Source organism: Musca domestica, unplaced genomic scaffold (genome assembly GCF_030504385.1).
Source record: "Musca domestica strain aabys unplaced genomic scaffold, Musca_domestica.polishedcontigs.V.1.1 24, whole genome shotgun sequence".
Taxonomy (NCBI): Eukaryota; Metazoa; Arthropoda; class Insecta; order Diptera; family Muscidae; genus Musca; species Musca domestica.
Genome location: NW_026712272.1, coordinates 9,129,981 through 9,153,633, shown reverse-complemented (window position 1 = coordinate 9,153,633; position 23,653 = coordinate 9,129,981). Strand labels below are relative to the sequence as shown.

At 32.0% G+C, this 23,653-nt stretch overlaps 1 protein-coding gene across 4 annotated transcripts in view; it reads right to left on the bottom strand.

The window, feature by feature from the left end:
- The window catches only part of LOC101893064 (TBC1 domain family member 4), a 105,810-nt gene that overhangs the window by 42,828 nt on the left and 39,329 nt on the right, over positions 1-23,653 (bottom strand). The window contains exon 1 of one of the 4 annotated variants that reach the window (XM_059123275.1): positions 13,887-14,465. The exons of 2 other annotated variants lie outside the window; for them this stretch is intronic. In XM_059123275.1, coding sequence (XP_058979258.1) covers positions 13,887-13,889 — 3 coding nt within the window. In that variant the 5' untranslated portion in view covers positions 13,890-14,465. Of the gene's footprint in view, positions 1-13,614; positions 13,762-13,886; positions 14,466-23,653 lie in introns of those variants that run through there. One more of the 4 variants, XM_005178262.4, reaches the window with a different exon arrangement.

Sequence of the window (23,653 nt, the reverse complement as noted above, 5' to 3'; positions counted from 1 at the left end):
AATGTACTAAATAAAGCACAATTTAGGGTGGAATCCTAAAATTTGGTATTGGGATTACTGTGCGGGTGTAGGATTGAGGTATGTTGGAAGCTTTGGAAATTTGTACTTGTGTGTACTAAATGGTACTAAATTTGGTACAAATTACAATTGTGATGAACCGATGCAGTTGGAATTCTGAAATTTGGAATGAAAGTCACTGATGCAGGGAAGGATAGATGAACCAAAGGGTTATTGGAAATTCGTATTTTAACTTTACGAAAAGTTCGGAAATTCTTCTAAACTTCTGAAATGATACCATTTGATATTATTTGAAAGGATAGAGCGAAAAACTGGAAATTCGGTAGGAGAATCAAGGTTAGAAAGTAAGTTCGACATATGGAGGTGGTTTTGGAAATGTGTACTAAGTATGAGAACTGTATTAAATGGTACTAAATTTGGAACGATTTGTTTTAGTGTGAACGGAAGAAGCTGAAAGCTGGAAAAATTTTGTATTGGAGGCCCTGTTGGTGGTAGGTTTGTGATAATGGAGTGGTTTTGGAAATGTGTAGTAAAAGTGCACGAAAAGTAATAAATATTACTATATTTGGTACAAATTGGTGTTGAATGAAGAGTTTATGCTTGAAATCTGAAATTTGGTATAATTGTAGCTGTTCCGTGTGTAGGTTGGACATATAGAGGTGGTTTCGGAAAAGTGTACTATATTTGTACGAAAAGTACTAAATGGTACAAAATATGGCATTAGGTGGAGGGATAGAGAAAAAGCTCAGAAATTTGAAATTTAGATTACTGATGGTATCTGTATTTGAGATTTGGTGTGGTATGGAAATCCATCATATGTTTGTACGTAAAGTACTAAATGGTACTAAATTTGGTATTGGGGTGATGGAAAAGAGCTTGATTCATCAAATTTCTTATTGCGATCTTTGTTGGTACCTGGAATTGAATAAATTGAGATATGGACGTGGTTTTGGAAATGCGTACCATAATTGTACTAATAGTACTATATGGTACTAAGTTTGATGTTGGGTAAATGGGTATAGCTGAAGTCCTGAAATTTGATATTGAGGTCTCTGTCTCTCTCTTTGTTGGTATCTGGAATTGAGATTGAAGGTTGTTTCGGAAATGTGTACTTAAATTCCACGAAAAGTACTAAATAGTACTTAATTTGGTTTTTAGTGTAAAGGAATAGAGCTAAGGTCCTGAAATTAAAAATTGAGGTTTCTGTTGGTATCTGAGCTTGAGATATGAAGGTATTTTTGGAAATGCGAACTATAATTGTACGAAAAGTACTAAATAGTACTAAGTTTAGTTTTGGTTGCAGGAATAGAGCTGAGGTACCGCAATTTTATATTGCGATAATTGATGGTGTCTAGGATAGAGATATGAAACGGTTTTGCAAATGGATACTAAAATTTTCCGAATAGAACTAAATGGTACTAAATTTGGTATTGGGTGAAGGAATAGAGCTGAGGTCGGAAATTTAATATTGAAATCTCTGTTAGAATCTGAAATTGAGATGTGGAAGTAGTTTTGCAAATGCGTACTATATTTGTCCGAAAAGTACTAAATGGTACTAAATTTGGAATTGCGTGATGGAATAGAGTTGAAGTCCTAAAATTTGATATTGAGGTCTCTGTTGGTATCTGTAATTCAGATATGAAGTTAGTTTTGAAAATGTGTACTATAATGGTACGAAAAGTACTAAAAACTACTAAAATTGGTTTATTGTGAAGGAAAAGAGCTGAAATCCTGAAAATTGATATTGAGCTCTCTGTCGGTATTTGGGATTGAGATATGGAGGTGGTTTTGGAAATGTGTACTAAAATTCCACGAAAAGTAATAAATAGTACTTAAATTGGTTTTGGGTGAAAGAAAAGAGCTGAAATCCTGAAATTTTATGTTGCGATAATTGTTGGTGTCTGAGATGGAGATATGGAAAGGAAAGGTACTAAAATTCCACGAAAAGTACTAAATAGTACTTAATTTGGTTTTGAGTAAAGGAAAAGAGCTGAGGTCCTGAAATTAAAAATTGAGGTCTCCGTTGGTATCTGGGCTTGGTGTTTTTTGGAAATGTGTACTGTAATTGTACGAAAAGTACTAAGTGGTACTAAATTTGCTGTTGGGTCAATGGATAGAGCAGAAGACCTGCAATTTTACCTTGAGATCTGTGTTGGTATCTGTAATTCAGATATGAAGTTAGTTTTGAAAATGTGTACTATAATTGTACTAAAAGTACTAAATAGTACTTAATTTTGTTTATTGCGAAGGTAAAGAGCTGACATCCTGAAATTTGATATTGAGCTATATGTCGGTATTTGGGATTGACATATGGAGGTGGTTTTGGAAATGTGTACTAAAATTCCACGAAAAGTACTAAATAGTACTTAAATTGGTTTTGGGGAAAGAAAAGATGGATACTAAAATTTGACGAAAAGTACTACATTTGGTATTGGGTGATGGAATAGAGCTGAAGTCCTGAAATTTGATATTGAGGTCCCTATTGGAATCTGGGCTTGAGATATGAAGGTGCTTTTGGAAATGTGCCTGTAATTGTACGAAAAGTACTAAATTTGGTATTGGATGAAGGAATAGAGCTGAAATCCTTAAATTTGATATAGAGGTCTCTGTTATTATATGGGATTGAGCTCTCTGACAATTGTCCGAAAAGTACTAAATGGTACTTAATTTGGTTTTGGCTGAAGAAATCCTGAAATTTGGTATACATGTCACAGTTGATGTCTGCGATATTGTAAAGCAGATAGTTTTGGATACGCGTACTATAATTGTACTAAATGGTACCATATTTGGCAATGAGGAAAATTATAGAACTCACAAATTAATTGATTTTTAGTATTTCCAAAAAGAAGTAAATATCCAATCGATTTTATCAGAATATTCTTCTTTTCCTTCGTTTACATTTCTTAATCGGCTTCTATTATCATCGGAAATGGAAATGGAAACTTTTTTAAATATTTAAAAAAAAAATATTTAAATTTTTCCATTGTGTTATTTTCCACTCCATGTTGATAAACTATAATCGGATTAAAGTTTATTTCGAACACTTACATGGGGTGTTAAGTATGTTGAGCACATACATACATACAAATGTATGGCCCAAAAAAAAAAAAAAAATTTCATCACCATAGAAAACCATATCATCTTCTAGTCCAATGGTGTCCCAATGGTGGGTCACCTCCCCAGTACTGACACATTTACTGTCATTCCATTAACAACAACAACAGCAGTAGGAGCAGCAGCAACAAAAAGTTGGCATTAAAATAAATATTTGAGAATTGACTGTCGGTGCTGCTTCAAACATTATTATTTTTTTTTTTTTGATTCTATTTTATTTACATGTTTTTGTGTAAATATTCGAAAACAATATTGAAAAAAACACACGTTCGCGTTTCAATACCAGACGAATTGAAAAAAAAAACTCACCAACAATAATAACAAACAGCCGAATGAAAAACAAAATAAAAAGACGTGGTGTTATTGGTAAACAAGTTCCACTTTTAGACGGCATTTTTTTTTCTCTTTTTGTTGTTAAATAGTTTTATTGATCTTTATGCAAAAAAATGTTATTGTTTTTAGTCTCATAACTCAGACTGCAGGTGATAAATTTGTTGAAATGTTATAAAATAAATGCCGATACAGAGAAAATATTAAAAAATCCAAAAACAGAATCTTGAAAAAAAATTAGGGAGACTAATTTATAAAGAAGACCCCAAGGCAGGCACTTACGCCCGGGAGGGCAGGTGCATTGGATTTCAGGCCGGGATCCCCATCCGAAATGACTTGAGGAATTGTGATTTTCTTCATGAAAGACTTTTTAGTGTATTCTTTTGAGTATAATTTCTAGGACACTTTCTCTAGGAAAGGGTCCCCATGAAAACTTTTCCCTAGAAAAGAACACTTCCTGAGAAAGGGGTGGTTTAAGTACCCTTCCTATATTAAAGAGGGCCTTTGAGGACTCTTCTGTTATTAAAGTGGGCCTTACATGCAGAAGAGAGAATTTAAAATGTCATTTTCCAAAAAAAAAAAAATTGTACCCTTTTATTGCAGTTTTTACTGCCGGGGAATTTTCTAAAAGAAAGAGGTTATTACGAATTTTTAAATTTTTTTCTTTAATGGACCGCAACTCGTATATAGATTCTCAGGAAACAGCATTTCTATAAAAAAATTATATTTGTTTTAAGTGATCGTTTTTTTTAAAAAAAAAGGTATTTTTGAGGGCATTATTTTCCTTCCTCCATGAAACGGCGTAGAAACAGTGCTTTCGAAGGTTTTTATACCCACAGCCATATGGCTAGAGGTGGTACATATCATTTGATATGGCCAAAACTTGCCTCGTCAAAATAACGGCTTTAGACCCTAGGTCTCTTTGGACAAAACCCGTTTCAGGACATTTGGAATCGATATAGCGATGTCCGTCTGCCTGGCTCTTGCGCACGACAACTCTCAAAGGAAGTATACGAATTGATCCAAACTTGGTACATCGTAATATTATTGTCAAACTTAGATCGAGTTTGGAGATGGGCAATATAGGTCTACTCCTTCTGGTACCTCCCCCACAAAAAAAGAGAAAGGATGATCCGACTTTGCTCCAACTTTGCAAATCCTAATATTTGCGTCACTTCTAGGTCAGGTGCGAAAATGGACAATATCGGTTCACTGCATCAAGTACCTCCCCCACAAAGGGTAAAAATTTTGAATAACTACAACTCTTATAAAGTGTGATGTAAGAGTTCGATTGTCTTCAAATTTCACACATCCCAATAATTTTATTAACCCAAGGTCTGGTCATAAGATGGAATATATCGGTTTACTCCTTCTGGTACCAGCCCAAAGAGGTCGAATTTTAAAAAAAAAATATATTGTTTGCACAGAAAGGGAAAGGATGATCCGATTTTGCTCCAACTTTGCTAATCGAAATATTTACCTCAGTTCTCGGTCTGGTGTGAAGATGGAATATATCGGACCACTACATCCTGTACCTCCCCCACAAAGGTTCAACATTCTTATAAAATGTGATGTAAAGGTCTGATTCGTATTAAAATACACACATCACAATATTTTTATTAGCCCAAGGTCTTGTGTGAAGATGGAATATATCGGTCCACTCCTTCTGCTACCTACCCCACAAAGAGTCAAACTTTTTCATATCCATGAAGCTCATAAAACGCGAAATTAACATCCGAATCCATTCAGACTTGGCACATCTCAATATTTCTATCAACACCAGATCTGCTAAAAAGATGGTAGAGATCGGACCATTCCTTCATGTACCTTCCCACAAAGGGTCAATGTTTTTAATAACCACAACGATTATAAAATACGAAATAAGTATTCGGTGATCTTCATATCTCACACATCCCATAATTTCTACTAACACGAGATCTGCTGGGAAGATGGGATATATAGGTCCACGCCTTTTGGTATCTCCCCCACAAAGGGTCAAAATTCTGAATATCCATGAAGCTTACAAAACGCGAAATTAACATCAAATACCATTCAGACTTGGTACATCTCAATATTTCTATCAACACCAGATCTGCTAAAAAGATGGTGGAGATCGGACCATTCCTTCAGGTACCTTCCCCACAAAGGGTCAAAGTTTTGAATAACCAAAACGATCATAAAATCCGAAATAAGCATCTGGTTCTCTTCATATTTCACACATCATATTATTTCTACTAACACAAGATATGCTGTGAAGATGGTATAAATCGATAGACTCCTTCAGGTACCACCCCCACAAAGCGTCAAAATTTTGAATAACCATGAAGCTCATAAAACGCCAAATTAACATTAGATTCCATTTCAGATTTGTTATATCTCAATATTTCTATCAACACTAGATCTGTTACAAAGATTGTAGCGATCGGACCATTTCTTCTGGTACGTCCCCTACAAGAGGATCAAAGTTTTAAATAACCACAACGATTATAAAATACGAAATAAGTATTCGGTGATCTTCATATCTCACACATTCCATAATTTCTACTAACACGAGATCTGCTGGGAAGATGGGATATATAGGTCCACTCCTTTTGGTATCTCCCCCACAAAGAGTTAAAATTCTGAATATCCATAAAGCTCATAAAACACGAAATTAACATTCGTTTCCTTTCAGACTAGGCAAATCTCAATATTTCTATCAACACTAGATCTGTTATGAAGATGGTAGATATCGAACCACTTCTTTTGGTACCTCCACCACAAAAGGTCAGAGTTTTGAATAACCAAAACATTTGTAAAATCCGAAATAAACATCAGTTTATCTTAATTTTTCCCAAATTCCATTATTTCTACTAACACAAGATCTGCTGTGAACATATCGGTTCACTCCTTCTGTTACCTCCCCCACAAAGAGTCACAATTTTGAATATCTATGAAACTCATAAAACGCTTAATCAACAATATTTTTTATTCAGGCTTAGTATATCTCAATATTTCCATCAACACAAGATATGTTATAAAGATAGTAGAGATCGGACCATTTCTTCTGGTACCTACCCCACATAGGCTTCAAGATTTTGAAAAACAAAACGCTTAAAAAAAAGGAAATAAGAATCCATACTTTGGCCGACCATAAAAATTATCACATATCTCCCATAAAGTGAAGGAAGTAGTCGATATAGTCCAACCCTGGCACGTCACAATATTTATATCATATTTATTTAGGGCCGATACGAAATGGATCATTCATTGGGAACCTACTCCATAGAGGGTCGAAATTTTGAATAATCATAACAGAAGTCAAAATATATTTAAATAATCGAACATTGGCTGAGGGTATACAACTGTCGGCAAAACCGGCTGATAGGTTTTAATTTGTTTATGATTGTATTTTTACAAAAATATTCCTAAATTATATAACGCTTTATGTTAATTTATTCGTAAATACACAAAAGCCAGAAAATTTAAGAAATTTCCGATTATATAATCGAACACCCCTTTAAATACCTTTCCTAAAACAATTCACATCTATGTATTTTGTTCACATATTTTCACTGCTGAAATCAATTTGTGGTATAAATAATAAAATAACCTTAATAAAAACAATTAACATTTGTCAGTTTGAATATTGGCAGCAACAACAACGACAACATCGAGCACAATAATAACAACAGTTGAAGTTGAAAAAAAGTAGCAATTAATGTTTTTTTTTTGTTTTAATAAAAAAAAAAAAACGAAATAAGTAACCATAACTCAAAACAAACAACGAAGGTTAAATATGGGTAATGGGATCACATAGTAGAGGCTATATAGAAATCAGGTGGGTAAGGGGAGTGGTCACGGATTTTAGTTTAACGAGAATTCATTTGAATCTCTTCGGCATGATTTATTATCGGAGGTTAAAGAATATCAGAGAGGGAGAGAGAGAGAAAGAAAGGGAAGAGAGATTTGTCTCAATAAACACTCAGTTCTCAATTTCTGGGTAATTGAGGCAGATCTAGTTGTGTTCCTCCGCAATTCTGAACAACTGGTCTGCAAAATAACTCTGTCGTAAGAGATGACCGACCCAGTCCCAATTTTTTACCTCATTCAGATGACGTTTAAATAATTACTTTATCCAGCCAAAATTTGAAAACTATATAAGCCGAATAACCCCTTACAAGATTATGCAAACAGGCTAATCTCTGTGTTATCAATAGAACAATAGATTATCAATAGATTGAAAATTATTAATAAATCCTTTAAAAATCCTGAGTAAACGATTTTATTTTATTATAAGCAGCATTCCCCCGAACAAGAATTCTATATTAGCTTAGATATGGTCTGGGATGAGTCGATCCATTATGGCAATCCATAGAAAGTGATATCCTTATAAGAAGTCCTTGATTTTTTAAGATTTTTTTAAAGGTTCACAAGCCATTTGTTTTTATGAAACCCTTTTTAAGGACGACGATAAACGAAAGTAGAGGATTTTTGAAAAATTTTAAAGACACTTTTTCAAGGATCGATAATTTAAAAAAAATTTAAGAATATACTTTTAATAGTCTCCTGACAAATACTGGGGATGTTTTTTAAATATTTTATCTTTTGAAGAGCCTGAGAGTTTTGTGAAAACACTTTTAAAGGACGTGTAAAATTGTATTTTTTAATTATCTTTTCCTTAGCAAACAATTATGGGTTTTTACAAAAATGTTTTCAAGGGCCTACCGGCAAAACAATGGTGATTTTTTAAAGGATTTTTTTCAAGGACATCTCACCCGAAGAGTAACGAAATTTGAAATATTTTTTTTAAGATTGAGTATTGAGTGAAAGATTTTATTTTATTTAAAGAATCATTCCCCCGGACAAAAAGTCAATATAAGCTTGGATATGGCCTGGGGAAGTCAATCCATTTATGCATCACATTGAAAGTGAAGGGAGTAACTGACATCTATACCAAAAGTCTGTAAATTTTTAAAAATTTTCAAGTTCTACAATTCATGAAACCATTTTCAAGGACAACGATCCCATAGAAAGTGAAAGGAGTAAATGACATCCTTATCAAAAGTCGTTGATTTTTTAAGATTTTTTTCCATGGTCCACAATTTATGAATTTTTAAGAAACCCTTTTCAAGGACGACAATAAACAAAAGTCGTGGATTTTTTAAGGAATTTGAAAGATTTTCTTTTCAAGGATCAAGAATTTTAAATTTTTAATGGAAATATTTTCAAGAGCCCCCTGACAAAAAATGGGGAATTGTTTTAAGATTTTTTCCTTCAAGAGCCTAGTGGGTTTTTGAAACCTCCTTTTAAGGATCTGTAAAAATCGTTTTTTTAATTGTTTTTTTTAAAAACTTGTGTTTTCACAAAAACTGTTTCAAGGGCCTTCTGACCCAAAAATGATCAATTTTTTTTAAGATTTTTTCCCAAGGACATCCTAACCGAAATTTTATTTTTTTTTTAAGATCGACAAGCAATGGATTGAGTGAACAATTTTATTTTTTTTAAGTAGCTTTCCCCTGGAAAAGAATTCAATATAATCTTGGATATAGTCTGGAAGAAGTCGATCCATGCATCCCATAGAAAGTGAAGGGAGTTTTTTTAAGATTTTTTTAAGGTCTACAAGCCATGTGTTTTTATGAAACCCTTTTCAAGGGCGACGATAAACAAAAGTCGTGGATTTTAATAAATTTGAAGGACCCTTTTTAGGACCTAAAATTTAATTTTTTATACCCTCAGCCATATGGCTACAGAGGGTATATATCATTTGATACGGCCAAAACGTGCCTAGTCGAAATAACGGTTTTAGACCCTAGGTCTCTTTGGACCAAATCCGTTTCAGAACATTTGGAGTCGATCTAGTGATGTCCGTCCGTCTGTCTGTCTGTCTGTCTGTCTGGCTGGCTGGTGCGCACGATAACTCTCGAAGGGAGTATCCGATTTGGTCCACATTGGCTACAACGTAATATTTTTGTCAAACTTAGATCGAGTTCGGAGATGGGCAATATCGGTCCACTCCTTCTGGTACCTCCCCCACAAAAGGTCGAAATTTTCAAAAAATATATTTTTTGCACAGGAAGAGAAAGGATAATCCGAATTTGCTCCATCTTTGCAAATCCTAATATTTGCGTCAGTGCTAGGTCAGGTGTGAAAATGGGCAATATCGGTCCACTCCATCAAGTACCTCCCCCACAAATGGTCAAAATTTTGAATAATTACAACTCTCATAAAATGTTATGTAAGAGTCCGATTGTCTTCAAATTTCACACATCCCAATATTTATATTAACCCAAGGTCTGGTGTTAAGATAAACAATATCGGTTCACTCCTTCTGGTACCTCCCCCACAAAAGGTCGAAATGTTCAAAAAATATATTCTTTGCACAGAAAGAGAAAGGATAATCCGAATTTGCTCCAACTTTGCAAATCCTAATATTTGCGTCAGTGCTAGGGCAGGTGTGGAAATGGACAATATCGGTCCGCTCCATCAAGTACCTCCCCCACAAATGGTCAAAATTTTGAATAATTACAACTCTCATAAAATGTTATGTAAGAGTCTGACTGTCTTCAAATTTCACACATCCCAATATTTATATTAACCCAAGGTCTTGTGTTAAGATGAACAATATCGGCCCACTCCTTCTGGTACCTCCCCCACAAAAGGTCGAAATTTTCAAAAAAAAACAACTTTTTTGCACAGAAAGAGAAAGGCTAATCCGAATTTGATCCGACTTTGCGAATCCTAATATTTGCGTCAGTGCTAGGACAGGTGTGAAAATGGACAATATAGGTCCACTCCATCAAGTACCTCCCCCACAAAATATTGAAATTTTGAGTACCCATGAAGCTCATAAATCGCCAAATTAACATCCGATTCCATTTAGATTTGGCACATCTGTCGAAATATTTATATCATATTTTGGGTTCGATAGGAAATGGGCAATATTGGCCCATTCCTTCGGGATCTGCTCCATAGAGGGTCAAACGTTTGAATAACCTTAACACTAGTCAAAATATATTTAGATAATCGAACATAGGCTGAGGGTATATCTCTGGCGGCAATACCGACTGATACTTTTTAACTTGTTTTAAATACCTTTTAAACTTTTCCGACAAATTTGGAATTCTTTAAGTTTTCTTCTTTTCAAGAGCCTAGTGGTTTTCTGAAGACTTTTTAAGGACATGTAATAATATTTTTTTTTAAATTTTTTTAAAGAGCACTCTATAGCGAAAATCATTTATTTTTACAAAAACTTTTTCAAGGGCCTTGTGACCTAAGGACTATAAGTTGTTGGTTTTAAAGAAGACTTTTTGATGGTCATCCCGACTAAATCGTGTATTTTTAAAAAACTGCTGTAGGAATTATTTTCAAGGAATTGGGGAATTTTGTGAGGATCTCTAAGATTTTGTTGCGAGAGTCTTGTGGCTTGTTTTTGACATCCTCTTATAAGGACCTACTGACCAAAAGTTGTATTTTTACTTTTTTTACGGGAACTTCCTGAGCAATAATTGTGTTTTTTTGTGAAAACTGGATTTTTAAGGTTATTTTTAAAGGTAACGCTACCAAAAATCCTGAATCGTGTAAGCCTTGATTTAGGGACGACATGCCGTGTATTTTTGGGATTTTTTTTCAAAAGCCCCCTGGCCAAAAATTTGGGTTTTTAAAAGCCTAGATGGTATGATAAGACATCTACTCCAAGGAACTGCTAAAACATGCTAATTATCTTTAAAAAATTGTGGTTTCTTAAAAAAAAAATTCCACACATCCTGACCAAAAGTCGGTGAAATTAAAAGAATTTGTTCAAGGACGACGTACCATAAATTTTTAAGATTTATTTTAGGATTTTTTTCATAAATTTCTTAAAGAAAATTTTATTATTTTTCCAATGTTATATTATTTAAATATATTTTACTTCTGCTATAATTATTCATATTGTTGATCCTCTATGAAGTAGGTTCCGAAAATATGGGCAAATATTGCCCATTTCGTATCGGACCCAAATAAATATGACATAAATATTGTGACGTGCCAGGTTTCGACTACATTAGTTACTTCCTTCACATTATATGAGATATGTGAGAATTAGGGGCAGGTTCCAGAAAATACCATCTTCACACCAGTTCTTGTGTTATATTGGAATGTGTGAAATGTGAAGAGAACCGGATGCTTTTTTTGGATATTATAATCCTTGGGATTATTCAAAACTTTGACCGTTTGTGGGAGAGGTACCAGAAGGAATGGCCCGATATCTACCATCTTTATAACAGTTCTTTTGTTGATAGAAATATTGAGATGTGCCAAGTCTGAATCGAATAGGATGTTAATTTCGCGTTTGATGAGCTTCATGAGTTTCAAAAATTTGGCCCTTTTGTGGGGGAGGTGCCAGAACGAGTAGATTTATATATACTATCTTCACACCAGATTTTGGATTAGTAAAAATATTGCGATGTGTGTAATTTGGAGACAACCGGACTCTTATATCACATTTTATAATAGTTATCATTATTAAAAATTTTAACACTTTGTGGGGGACTGATTTTGTCTATTTTCGTACCTGACCTTACACTGATGCAAATATTGGGATTTGCAAAGTTAGAACAAAATAGGACTATCCTTTCTATTTCTGTGCATTAAAATATTTGGTTTTGAAAATTCCGACCTTTTGTGCCTAAGGTATTAGTAGGAGTTGACTGATATTACCCATCTCCGAACTCGATCTAAGTTTGATAATAATACTATCATGTACCAAGTTTGGATTAAATTGGATACTCCCTTCGAGAGTTATCGTGCGCACCAGCCAGCCAGACAGACGGACGGACGGACATCGCTAGATCGACTCCAAATGTTTTGAAACGGATTTGGTCCAAAGAGATCTAAGGTCTCAACCCGTTTTTTCGATGAGGCACGTTTTGGCTTTGTCAAATGATATAAATCCTCTATAGCCACATATTAAAATTCGTAGATTTTTTAAGAATTCTTTAAAGGACCTCCTAAAAAACCTTGTTGATTATTTAATAAATATTTTTATGATTTCTATTTACTTTAAAAATCTCAGTTTTTTATTTTCGACAGGATTTTATTTTCAAAAATTTTATAATTTTTGTACAGGAAAAGAAGTTTAATGCACTTTAAAAATTTAAAAAAAAAATATAAAAAATATTAAAACTATTCTTAAGGTACGTCGTCCTTGAATAAATTATTTATATTTGACCCACTTTTGGTCAGGATGTATGGGAAAAAACTGAACAACCCACCATTTCTAGAAAGGCCAGGAAGCTTTTAAAAAGTTTTGTTGAAAATGCACGGCATATCGTCATTGAAACAATTTTAACAAATTCTAGGATCATTTTTAAGGACACCTTGGAAAAGCCCCTAGTCTGGCGTTTTTGAAGTACCTCTAGGGAAAATATAGTGGATTCTTCATTAATAATATTTTTCAGTTGAATTAGGACAAAAAATCTTAAAGTATTCAAGAAATATTGTTATCATTTGTATATTTTTCAAAAATCGTGAAATTTTTCCGAGGACATCTTGGCGAAAAAGTCTTGGATTTTTAGGAATTCCCAAAAGATCCGATAAAAAAATTTTATAAAAATTAAACATTTAAAAAAAATTAAACAAAAGTTCCGTAAAAAATGTTTATAAAAAATTAAACATTTTAAAACAAATTAAAAATGTTAAGTTCTTCCTGAGTTAATCCAGGGTCTGGCATTTTTGAAGAACTCCAGGGGAAAACTCCCGTGGATTTTTTCATTAAAAATATTTCAAAAAGTTCCTAGCAAAATTCGTGGAATTTTTTACTACAAAAGCAAAAAAGACAATTCATTCAATCTAAATTTCTCCATAATTATCGATTTAAATGAATCACTTTTAGCTTTTTTTAAAAAAATTAATCCAAAATTTAAGAAAAAAATTTATGAAGTTTATAACAAAATTTTTGTTAAAATTCGTTATTTTTAAAAAATATTTCGAGTTTTTAAATCACAATTTTTCTCCATAAAAATATTTGTTAACAAATAAGTTATTAAACATGCTTTGAAAAAAAATAAAATTTGTTAATTGTAATAAATTCGCATCATGACATATTAGATCCTTGCGAGCCATTATCATCGTCATTAAAACATCTTCGGCAAGTCAAACACAAATCGTTGCAACGAAACACGAAATACATACGGCACGAGTCTTGGCCAGTGTCGAGGCATCGCTAAGCGATGCCGTAAGGACATTTTCTCGATAAAAGGGTATTGTAAACATGATTTCAGCAGCGGTTCAAATGACACTTGATTTCAAATGTTGAAAATAATTTTTTCAAAATTTTGTTTAAAATATTATATTTTTTCGTTTTAAAATTATTTTTGTTTTTGTCTGCCACTGTTTTTTATCTTTACACCAAATAAATATATTTTATTTTAAATCTATATTTTATTTAATTAATTTCACAATACCATGATAAGATTAGTGGAAATCTTCTTCAAAGCACTTGACCATTTGCCTGGTTTCAAAAACTTCGCTTTGTTAAACCCAAAAACAAAACAAAAAAATCAATCACAACCTTCTTTATTTCTTTATCACTTTTAGATAATTGGTGGGTGGTAGGCGCATAATACAATTTCTTAATACGATTTATTTTTTCAATATTTATTTACTTTGTTTCAAAATATTTATTTTTCAATCATATGTATATTTTCCGCTTATTTATCACAATTTCTTTTCAATACTTCATTGGCATTATATATATTTTTATAATATTTATTTATTTTTAAAATAATTTTTCTCACTTCTCTATACAAATCTTTTTTTTTTCTGACGAAAAAATTAAATTAAATTCTTTGCTTTGTTTTTTTTTCACTTTTTTTTTGTTGAATATTCACCGTTTCATGTTAACTATTAATTAGAACATTCGAAACTAAATGCAATTGGCGAGATTTGTTGCGGCTGCCGTTACTTGTTTTCTTGGTTTGTTTTCGATTCCGCTTTGCGAGTGAAATTCCCAGTGAGAATTGTTTTGAATGAAACAGAATTTTATGAGTTTTCGATGATGATCATGATGATGTGGGAGCGAAGCAAATGTGCTCACAAATACACTGGCATGTCGATTGATATTGAAATAAACAAGAAAAGATAGAAGAAACACAACGTTACAGGGGATAACAAAAAAAAAAAAAAAAAAAAAAAAAACAAAACAAAAAAAAATGATTTTAGGAAATTTATCGATAAAATTTGTCCCCATAGAAATTTGTATGGATGAAATTTTCGATACATCTATCGATAAATTTCCTTATAGAAAATTTTTCGATACATCCATCGATAAATATCCAAATAGAAAATTTTTCGATACATCTATCGATAAATTTCCACATAGAAAATTTTTCGACACATCTATCGATAAATTTCCACATAGAAAATTATTCGATACATCTATCGATAAATTTCCACATAGAAAATTTTTCGATACATCTATCGATAAATTTCTCTATAGAAAATTTTTCGATACATCTATCGATAAATTTCTCTATAGAAAATTTTTCGATACATCTATCGATAAATTTCTCTATAGAAAATTTTTCGATACATCATCTTCGATACATCTATCGATAAATTTCTCTATAGAAAAATTTTCGATACATCTATCGATAAATTTCTCTATAGAAAATTTTTCGATACATCTATCGATAAATTTCTCTATAGAAAATTTTTCGATACATCTATCGATAAATTTCTCTATAGAAAATTTTTCGATACATCTATCGATAAATTTCTCTATAGAAAATTTTTCGATACATCTATCGATAAATTTCTCTATAGAAAATTTTTCGATACATCTATCGATAAATTTCTCTATAGAAAATTTTTCGATACATCTATCGATAAATTTCTCTATAGAAAATTTTTCGATACATCTATCGATAAATTTCTCTATAGAAAATTTTTCGATACATCTATCGATAAATTTCTCTATAGAAAATTTTTCGATACATCTATCGATAAATTTCTCTATAGAAAATTTTTCGATACATCTATCGATAAATTTCTCTATAGAAAATTTTTCGATACATCTATCGATAAATTTCTCTATAGAACATTTTTCGATACATCTATCGATAAATTTCTCTATAGAAAATTTTTCGATACATCTATCGATAAATTTCTCTATAGAAAATTTTTCGATACATCTATCGATAAATTTCTCTATAGAAAATTTTTCGATACATCTATCGATAAATTTCTCTATAGAAAATTTTTCGATACATCTATCGAGAAATTTCCTTATAGAAAATTTTTCGATACATCTATCGAGAAATTTCCTTATAGAAAATTTTTCGATACATCTATCGATAAATTTCCTTATAGAAAATTTTTCGATACATATCTATCGATAAATTTCCTTATAGAAAATTTTTCGATACATATCTATCGATAAATTTCCTTATAGAAAATTTTTCGATACATATCTATCGATAAATTTCCTTATAGAAAATTTTTCGACACATCTATCGATAAATTTCCTTATAGAAAATTTTTCGACACATCTATCGATAAATTTCCTTATAGAAAATTTTTCGACACATCTATCGATAAATTTCCTTATAGAAAATTTTTCGATACATCTATCGATAAATTTCCTTATAGAAAATTTTTCGATACATCTATCGATAAATTTCCTTATAGAAAATTTTTCGATACATCTATCGATAAATTTCCTTATAGAAAATTTTTCGATACATCTATCGATAAATTTCCTTATAGAAAATTTTTCGACACATCTATCGATAAATTTCCTTATAGAAAATTTTTCGATACATCTATCGATAAATTTCCTTATAGAAAATTTTTCGATACGTATATCGATAAATTTCCTTATAGAAAATTTTTCGATACATCTATCGATAAATTTCCTTATAGAAAATTTTTCGATACATCTATCGATAAATTTCCTTATAGAAAATTTTTCGATACATCTATCGATAAATTTCCTTATAGAAAATTTTTCGATACATCTATCGATAAATTTCTTTATAGAAAATTTGTCGATATATCGATAAATTTCTTTATAGAAAATTTGGGGAAAATTTATCGATCTATCGATAACATTTTCTAGGAAAAAAAATTTATCGATAAAAATTTTCTATAGGGAAAAAATTTATCGATCTATCGATACAATTTTCTATAGGAAAAAATTTTATCGATCTATCGATACAATTTTCTATAGGAAAAAATTTTATCGATCTATCGATACGATTTTCTATAGGAAAAAATTTTATCGATCTATCGATACGATTTCCTATAGGAAAAAATTTTATCGATCTATCGATACAATTTTCAATAGGAAAAAAAATTATCGATCTATCGATAAATCTTATATAGGGAAAAAATTTATCGATCAATAGACACAGTTTTGTTTTGGATAAAAAATGTTCGAATCCACCCTAATATCTGCCACCAATTTTTATTTCATTACACTTGTTGTTTACATTTACATACTTTTGTCAATTGATTGTCGCATAACTTGTTTTCTCTCTCTTTTTCGGCTTCAATTGTCATCGATTTGCGGCAGCATTCACTGGCTGCCGCCACCGCCAATGAACAACGGGCAAAATTGTTTTGAAATCACAACAAGTTTCGCCAGCTACGACAACAAGTGGCGGCAACAGAGGTCTGTTTAACCCTGACTCCCGCTATACAAAAATAAATAGAAAACACGTGATCGATTGAATTTGTTGTAATTGTCCACGTTGTTATTGTTGTTGTTGCAATATAATTGCCGATCGATTGGGTCTATGATCTTCAATCAATTGCAATGTCAATGTCCAATAAAAATATGCAACGCTCATTCGCATCACAGATATGAAGGTGAGTTAGGGGGGTATTTTCCCAAGATCCGCAACCTCTTGCCAGATGATGGCATTTATTTGTTTGGATTTTGTTTTGTTTATAGTTTTGAAATTTTCAGAAGACGTAATTTGAAGACACTCCACTGGACAATGCCTTCACTTGTTGCTGTTGTTGTTGTTGCTGTTATGATTAGTAGTTACTAATTTTGGCGAGCAGATGTGAAATGCCGGCTAACAATGGATTTTAGCACAGCAAAAAAAAAGTTAATGACGGAAAGCCTACTACAATGCGGTATTATTTCCTTCGAAAATACAGGGTGAGATGAAATACCTGCAACCAACTTTAGACTGCTGTCATTTCTAAGCCACTCGTCCGACAGCTGTTAAAATTATTCCAGAGGCAGCTCATTATATTGTTTACAAGCGTACAAAGGCATTTTGGTGAGAACTTTCCAGAACAACAGTTATTCGTGATGGAACTCAAGCGGGGTGGTGCGATTCCTTTATATTTGGCTGGAAAACCACGAGAGGCTATCGTTGGAGCACTCCAGCATTTAAATGTGAAGAAATAATTTGTGTCTCGTACCATCGCTCGTTATCGTGATACTGGTAGCTGGTTACGTAGCCCGACGTAAAGGAAGTGAAAGGAAGAAAACAGCAACATCAGCAGAAATGGTTCGAAAATGGTAAAAAAGCGAGTTGACCGAAACCCGCATCGTAGTGACCGAAAAATGAATCGTCAGCTGAACAAATTGCAATATTCCATTTGGCAAATATTAAAAAATGTGCAAGAACTTACACCGCAATCGAAAGAAAATAGACACAAACGAGCTAAAGCTAAGTTGCTTCGCTTGGCCGACAGTGGTGAACTGCCGAATTTGGTTTTCTCCTCTCCGATGAGAAAACATTCGTTGTCCAGCAGTTTGTAAACAAAAATGATCGTGTTTATTTACCAAAGAGGTCAGCTGAAAATGTGCACCTTCGGTAGGCCAGCAGAACTCAAGGGCCGGCCATGATAATGGTTTGGGCCGCCATAACAGCCGATGGTCGCTCTCCGCTCGTATTAATCGACCGTGGCATCAGAATAAATGCCGAATATTATCGCGAAAATATTCCGGAGGGTATATGAAAGCCCAGGGCCATGTAAATATTTTGGCCGCAAACCATGGACATGCCAACAGGAGTCAGCACCATCGCACTCAGCACGTGCCACCCAAGAATGGTTACATGGTCATGGTGTGGGACGCAATAGCAGCCGATGGTCGCTCTCCGCTTGTATTAATCGACCGTGGCACAGACTAAATGCTGAATATTATCGCGAAAATATTCTGGAGGATGTATTAAAGCCTTGGGCACGCAAACATTTTGGCCGCAGACCTTGGACATTCCACCATTAAACTCAGCACCGTTGCACTCAGAACGCGCCACCCAAGAATGGTTACAAAATGAGGTTCCTCGCTTCATTTCCAACGCACCACAATGGCCACCAAAATCTCCGGATACCACTCCGTTGGACTATTGTGTCTGGAGCCAATTTTGGAAAGCAAGGTTGGCACTAAAAAATACCAAAGTGTCGATCACCTTAAGCAAGCGCTTCGCCGATAATGGGGCAAAATAGCGTGTGACGGTTTCATTGGCCGTTTGAAGGCCATAATTGGTGCCAAAGGTGACCAATTCGAACAAATCTAAACTTATTCTAAAATTTGATGATATTTCCGACATTTTGTGCTAGCATTCAATAAAATTTAAAAAAAATATGTAAAAATTATGGCATTTGACTTTGTTGCAGTTTTTTTATCTCACTCTGTATATATCGATTTTTCGAAAAATGTGCCATAGGAGAAATTGATCAAAATTCAATTTTTTTTGCTGGAAAAAATAAATCGACATTTCGAAATATTTTCTATAGCAAAAATTAATCGATTTTTGAAGTGAAAGTAGTTATCGAAAAATATTCCATAGAGAAATTAATCGATATATAGGAAAACAATTACAGAGAAATTTATCGATTTCGATAAATTGTCTTTACACAGTAAAATCTGGATGTCTGTCTGTCTTTTTGGCAATGTTTTTTTGTTTACGTCACACACACACACATATGTCCGTTGTTGATATAATGAGCACAACAAACACACACATTGTATGCACATAATATGCCACAATAAATACAAACATTCCATTACAATGCATTGTCTATTCACGCGATATCGCGTATTTTTCACATAAATTTCAAAATCTTAACAGAAAAAAAAAAACAACAACAGAAATGCGTTGTGCATTTGGAACCTGGCAGGCAGGCGGTCAGGCACGCACGACCTTATTTTGGTTTGGCCAATAAAAAAAGAATGGGGAGTGGTATGGGGGATCAGAGACATGTGTTCTCCGTATACTTGCAGTTGCCAATTTTTCGCACACCTACTACACAATTTGTTGGTGTTGTTGCTAAATGTCTTCCAACATTCTTTTGAAATGAAAAAAAAACAAAAACCAATTATAACTTCGTCGGCAAAGTAATCAATGACAAAACGACAGTTACTCTCGACCGTCCGTTAACAACTGACCGTTGATCTGCAAATAAAGTTAGTTAACGGTATGAGCACCTGTTTAACTCTCTTTTGCTCAAGATTGGAAGTGAGTTTTTTACTCTCTCACTAATAGAGTATTACCTTCAAGTAACGTCGTTGCTGTCAAAAAGAGCTATTTAAAAACAGGTTTTATGTTTTATATAGTTAACGATACTTAAAACGATAAATTTTTCCTACAGAAAGTTTGTCGATAAATCGTTAAAAATTTTTTCCTATAGAAAATGTTATCGATAGATCGATAAAATTTTTCCTATAGAAATTTTATCGATAGATCGCTAAAATTTTTTCCTATAGAAAATTTTATCGATAGATCGCTAAAATTTTTTCCTATAGAAAATTTTATCGATAGATCGCTAAAATTTTTTCCTATAGAAAATTTTATCGATAGATCGATAAAATTTTTCCTATAGAAATTTTATCGATAGATCGATAAAATTTTTCCTATAGAAATTTTATCGATAGATCGATAAATTTTTTTCTATAGAAATTTTATCGATAGATCGATAAATTTTTTTCTATAGAAATTTTATCGATAGATCGATAAATTTTTTTCTATAGAAATTTTATCGATAGATCGATAAATTTTTTTCTATAGAAATTTTATCGATAGATCGATAAATTTTTTTCTATAGAAATTTTATCGATAGATCGATAAAATTTTTCCTATAGAAATTTTATCGATAGATCGATAATTTTTTTTCTATAGAAATTTTATTGATAGATCGAAAAATTTTTTTCTATAGAAATTTTATCAATAGATCGATAAATTTTTTTCTATAGAAATTTTATCGATAGATCGATAAATTTTTTTCTATAGAAATTTTATCGATAGATCGATAAATTTTTTTCTATAGAAATTTTATCGATAGATCGATAAATTTTTTTCTATAGAAATTTTATCGATAGATCGATAAATTTTTTTCTATAGAAATTTTATCGATAGATCGATAAATTTTTTTCTATAGAAATTTTATCGATAGATCGATAAATTTTTTTCTATAGAAATTTTATCGATAGATCGATAAATTTTTTTCTATAGAAATTTTATCAATAGATCGATAAATTTTTTTCTATAGAAATTTTATCGATAGATCGATAAATTTTTTCCTATAGAAAATGTTATCGATAGATCGATAAAATTTTTTCTATAGAAAATGTTATGGATAGATCGATAAAATGTTTCCTATAGAAATTGGTACCGATAGATCGATAGAATTTTTCCTAAAGAAATTGGTATCGATAGATTTTTCCCTATAGAAATTTGTATCGATAGATCGATAAAATTTTTCCTATAGAAATTTGTATCGATAGATCGATAAAATTTTTCCTATAGAAATTTGTATCGAAAGATAGGAAAAATTTTATCGATCTATCGATAAAAATTCTATAGGAAAAATTTTTATCGATAAAATTTCTATAGGAAAAATTGTATCGATCTATCGATAACATTTTCTATAGGAAAAATTTTATCGATCTATCGATACAAATTTCTATAAGAAAAATTTTATCGATCTATCGATACAAATTTCTATAAGAAAAATTTTATTGATCTATCGATAACATTTTCTATAGGAAACAATTTTATCGATATATCAATAACATTTTCTATAGGAAAAATTTTATCGATCTATCGATACAATTTCTATACGAAAATTTTTATCGATCTATCGATAACATTTTCTATAGGAAACAATTTTATCGATCTATCGATAACATTTTCTATAGGAAAAAATTTTATCGATCTATCGATAACATTTGCTATAGGAAAAAATTTAACCACCTATCGATAACATTTTCTATAGGAAAAAATTTTATCGATCTATCGATAGCATTTTCTATAGGAAAAAATTTTATCGATCTATCGATAGCATTTTCTATAGGAAAAAATTTTATCGATCTATCAATAACATTTGCTATAGGAAAAAATTTTATCGATCTATCGATAACATTTTCTATAGGAAAAAATTTTATCGATCTATCGATACAAATTTCTATGGGAAAAATTTTATCGATCTATCGATAACATTTTCTATAGGAAAAAATTTTGTCGATCTATCGATAACATTTTCTATAGAAATAATTTATCGATAAAATTTTCTATAGAAAAAATTTATCGATATATCGATAAAATTTTCCATAGAAATAATTTATCGATAGAATTTTCTATAGAAAAAATTTATCGATATATCAATAGCATTTCCATAAGAAATAATTCAATGATAATTTTCAAGAAAAATGAACAAATTTGAGTAACATATGTAAGCCAGCTCCCATAGCACATTTGTATTCCTACACCATTTTAGGCGTTGAAATGCATTAATGCCCCATTTTCATCCGTCTCTTTGTTTCAAATGCTCCATTTTCTTTTCTTTGGCTCTTAAAAGAGTCATTACAGCTGACAACACTTAGCAACACATTTTGTGTGATATCCTTTTCCAAACACACACACAAAAGCATATACATACGTACACATACATATTCACGGTGTATATTAGTATTGCGTTATACACACATAATATGAAAACATCATCCATCCATCCATCTGGCTATCCTTTTTAGTTGATGGAACAACATCCATGTGTGTGTGGGTGTGTGTGCGAGTCTGTGTCATATCCTGTTTCCGTTTCTGTTTCTTTTGTCAATGTTTGCATAGATAAGTTGACAAAGGAGGGGGAATACAATGAAGCTTTTACACAGCTTCCCCAGCTATGTGATCTATTGTTCATTTCATCCACTTGGGTTGGATGCGGAATGTTCTCGAATAGAAAATGTGTTGAAATACATGAATATTTAAGAATTTATTAATAAAAAATATAATTACCGATAAATCGGAATTTATTCCCCAGAAAATTCATAGCTATTGAAAAAAAAACTACAAGAAAATTTTATCGATATGTCGACAAAATTTGTCAAATGTATCGATACCTTTTCTCTAGATAAAATTTGTCGATATATCGATACTTCTTGTAAATAAAATTTATTGATATATCGATACTCTGTTATAGATAAAATTTATCGATATAACTATACTTTTTCTATCTGTAAAATTTATCGATACATTAATAGATTTTCTATTAAAAAATTGTCGATAAATTTTTTGTGGGAAAAAATTTCTATTCGAAAAATTTATCGGAATATCGAAAGATTTTGTTGATATAGGAGAAATTTGATTTTCTATACAGAAACATTCATCGATATATCGACTGACTGACTGTCTAGGAATCAGATGAAACGGTAGAGGCTAGAATCTTGAAAATGTTCACGAGGGTCAGTCTTGGTGCGTAGGCGTGTGACTGAGTTCTTAGATATTCGTACTCAAAGGATAAGACAAATACTAAATTTTACTAAAAAGTTAGCCCTTTGAGCTAGAATTTCAAATTAGAACTAGACATTTGAAACGAGAGTCACCGATGGAGTGCAGAATATATATATCAAAGAATTTTAGAAGATTCGAACTTTAAGGTTACGTAAAGTTCTAAAATGGTACTATGTGGTATAAGAATCAAGGTTGGACAGTAAGTTTGATGTATAAAGTGGTTTTGGAAATATGTGTTTAGTGTGCGAACTGTACCAAATGGAACTTTGGTGAGATAAAAAAAACCTGCAACAAAGTCAAACGCCAGAATTTTTACATTTTTTTTTTTAAATTTTATTGAATGAAAGCAAAAATGTCGGAAATAGCATCAAATTTTGGAATAAGTTTAGATTTGTTCGAATTGGTCACCTTTGACACGAATTATGGCCTTTAAGCGGCCAATGAAACAGTCACACGCTGCCCGAATGTTGCTCTGCGGT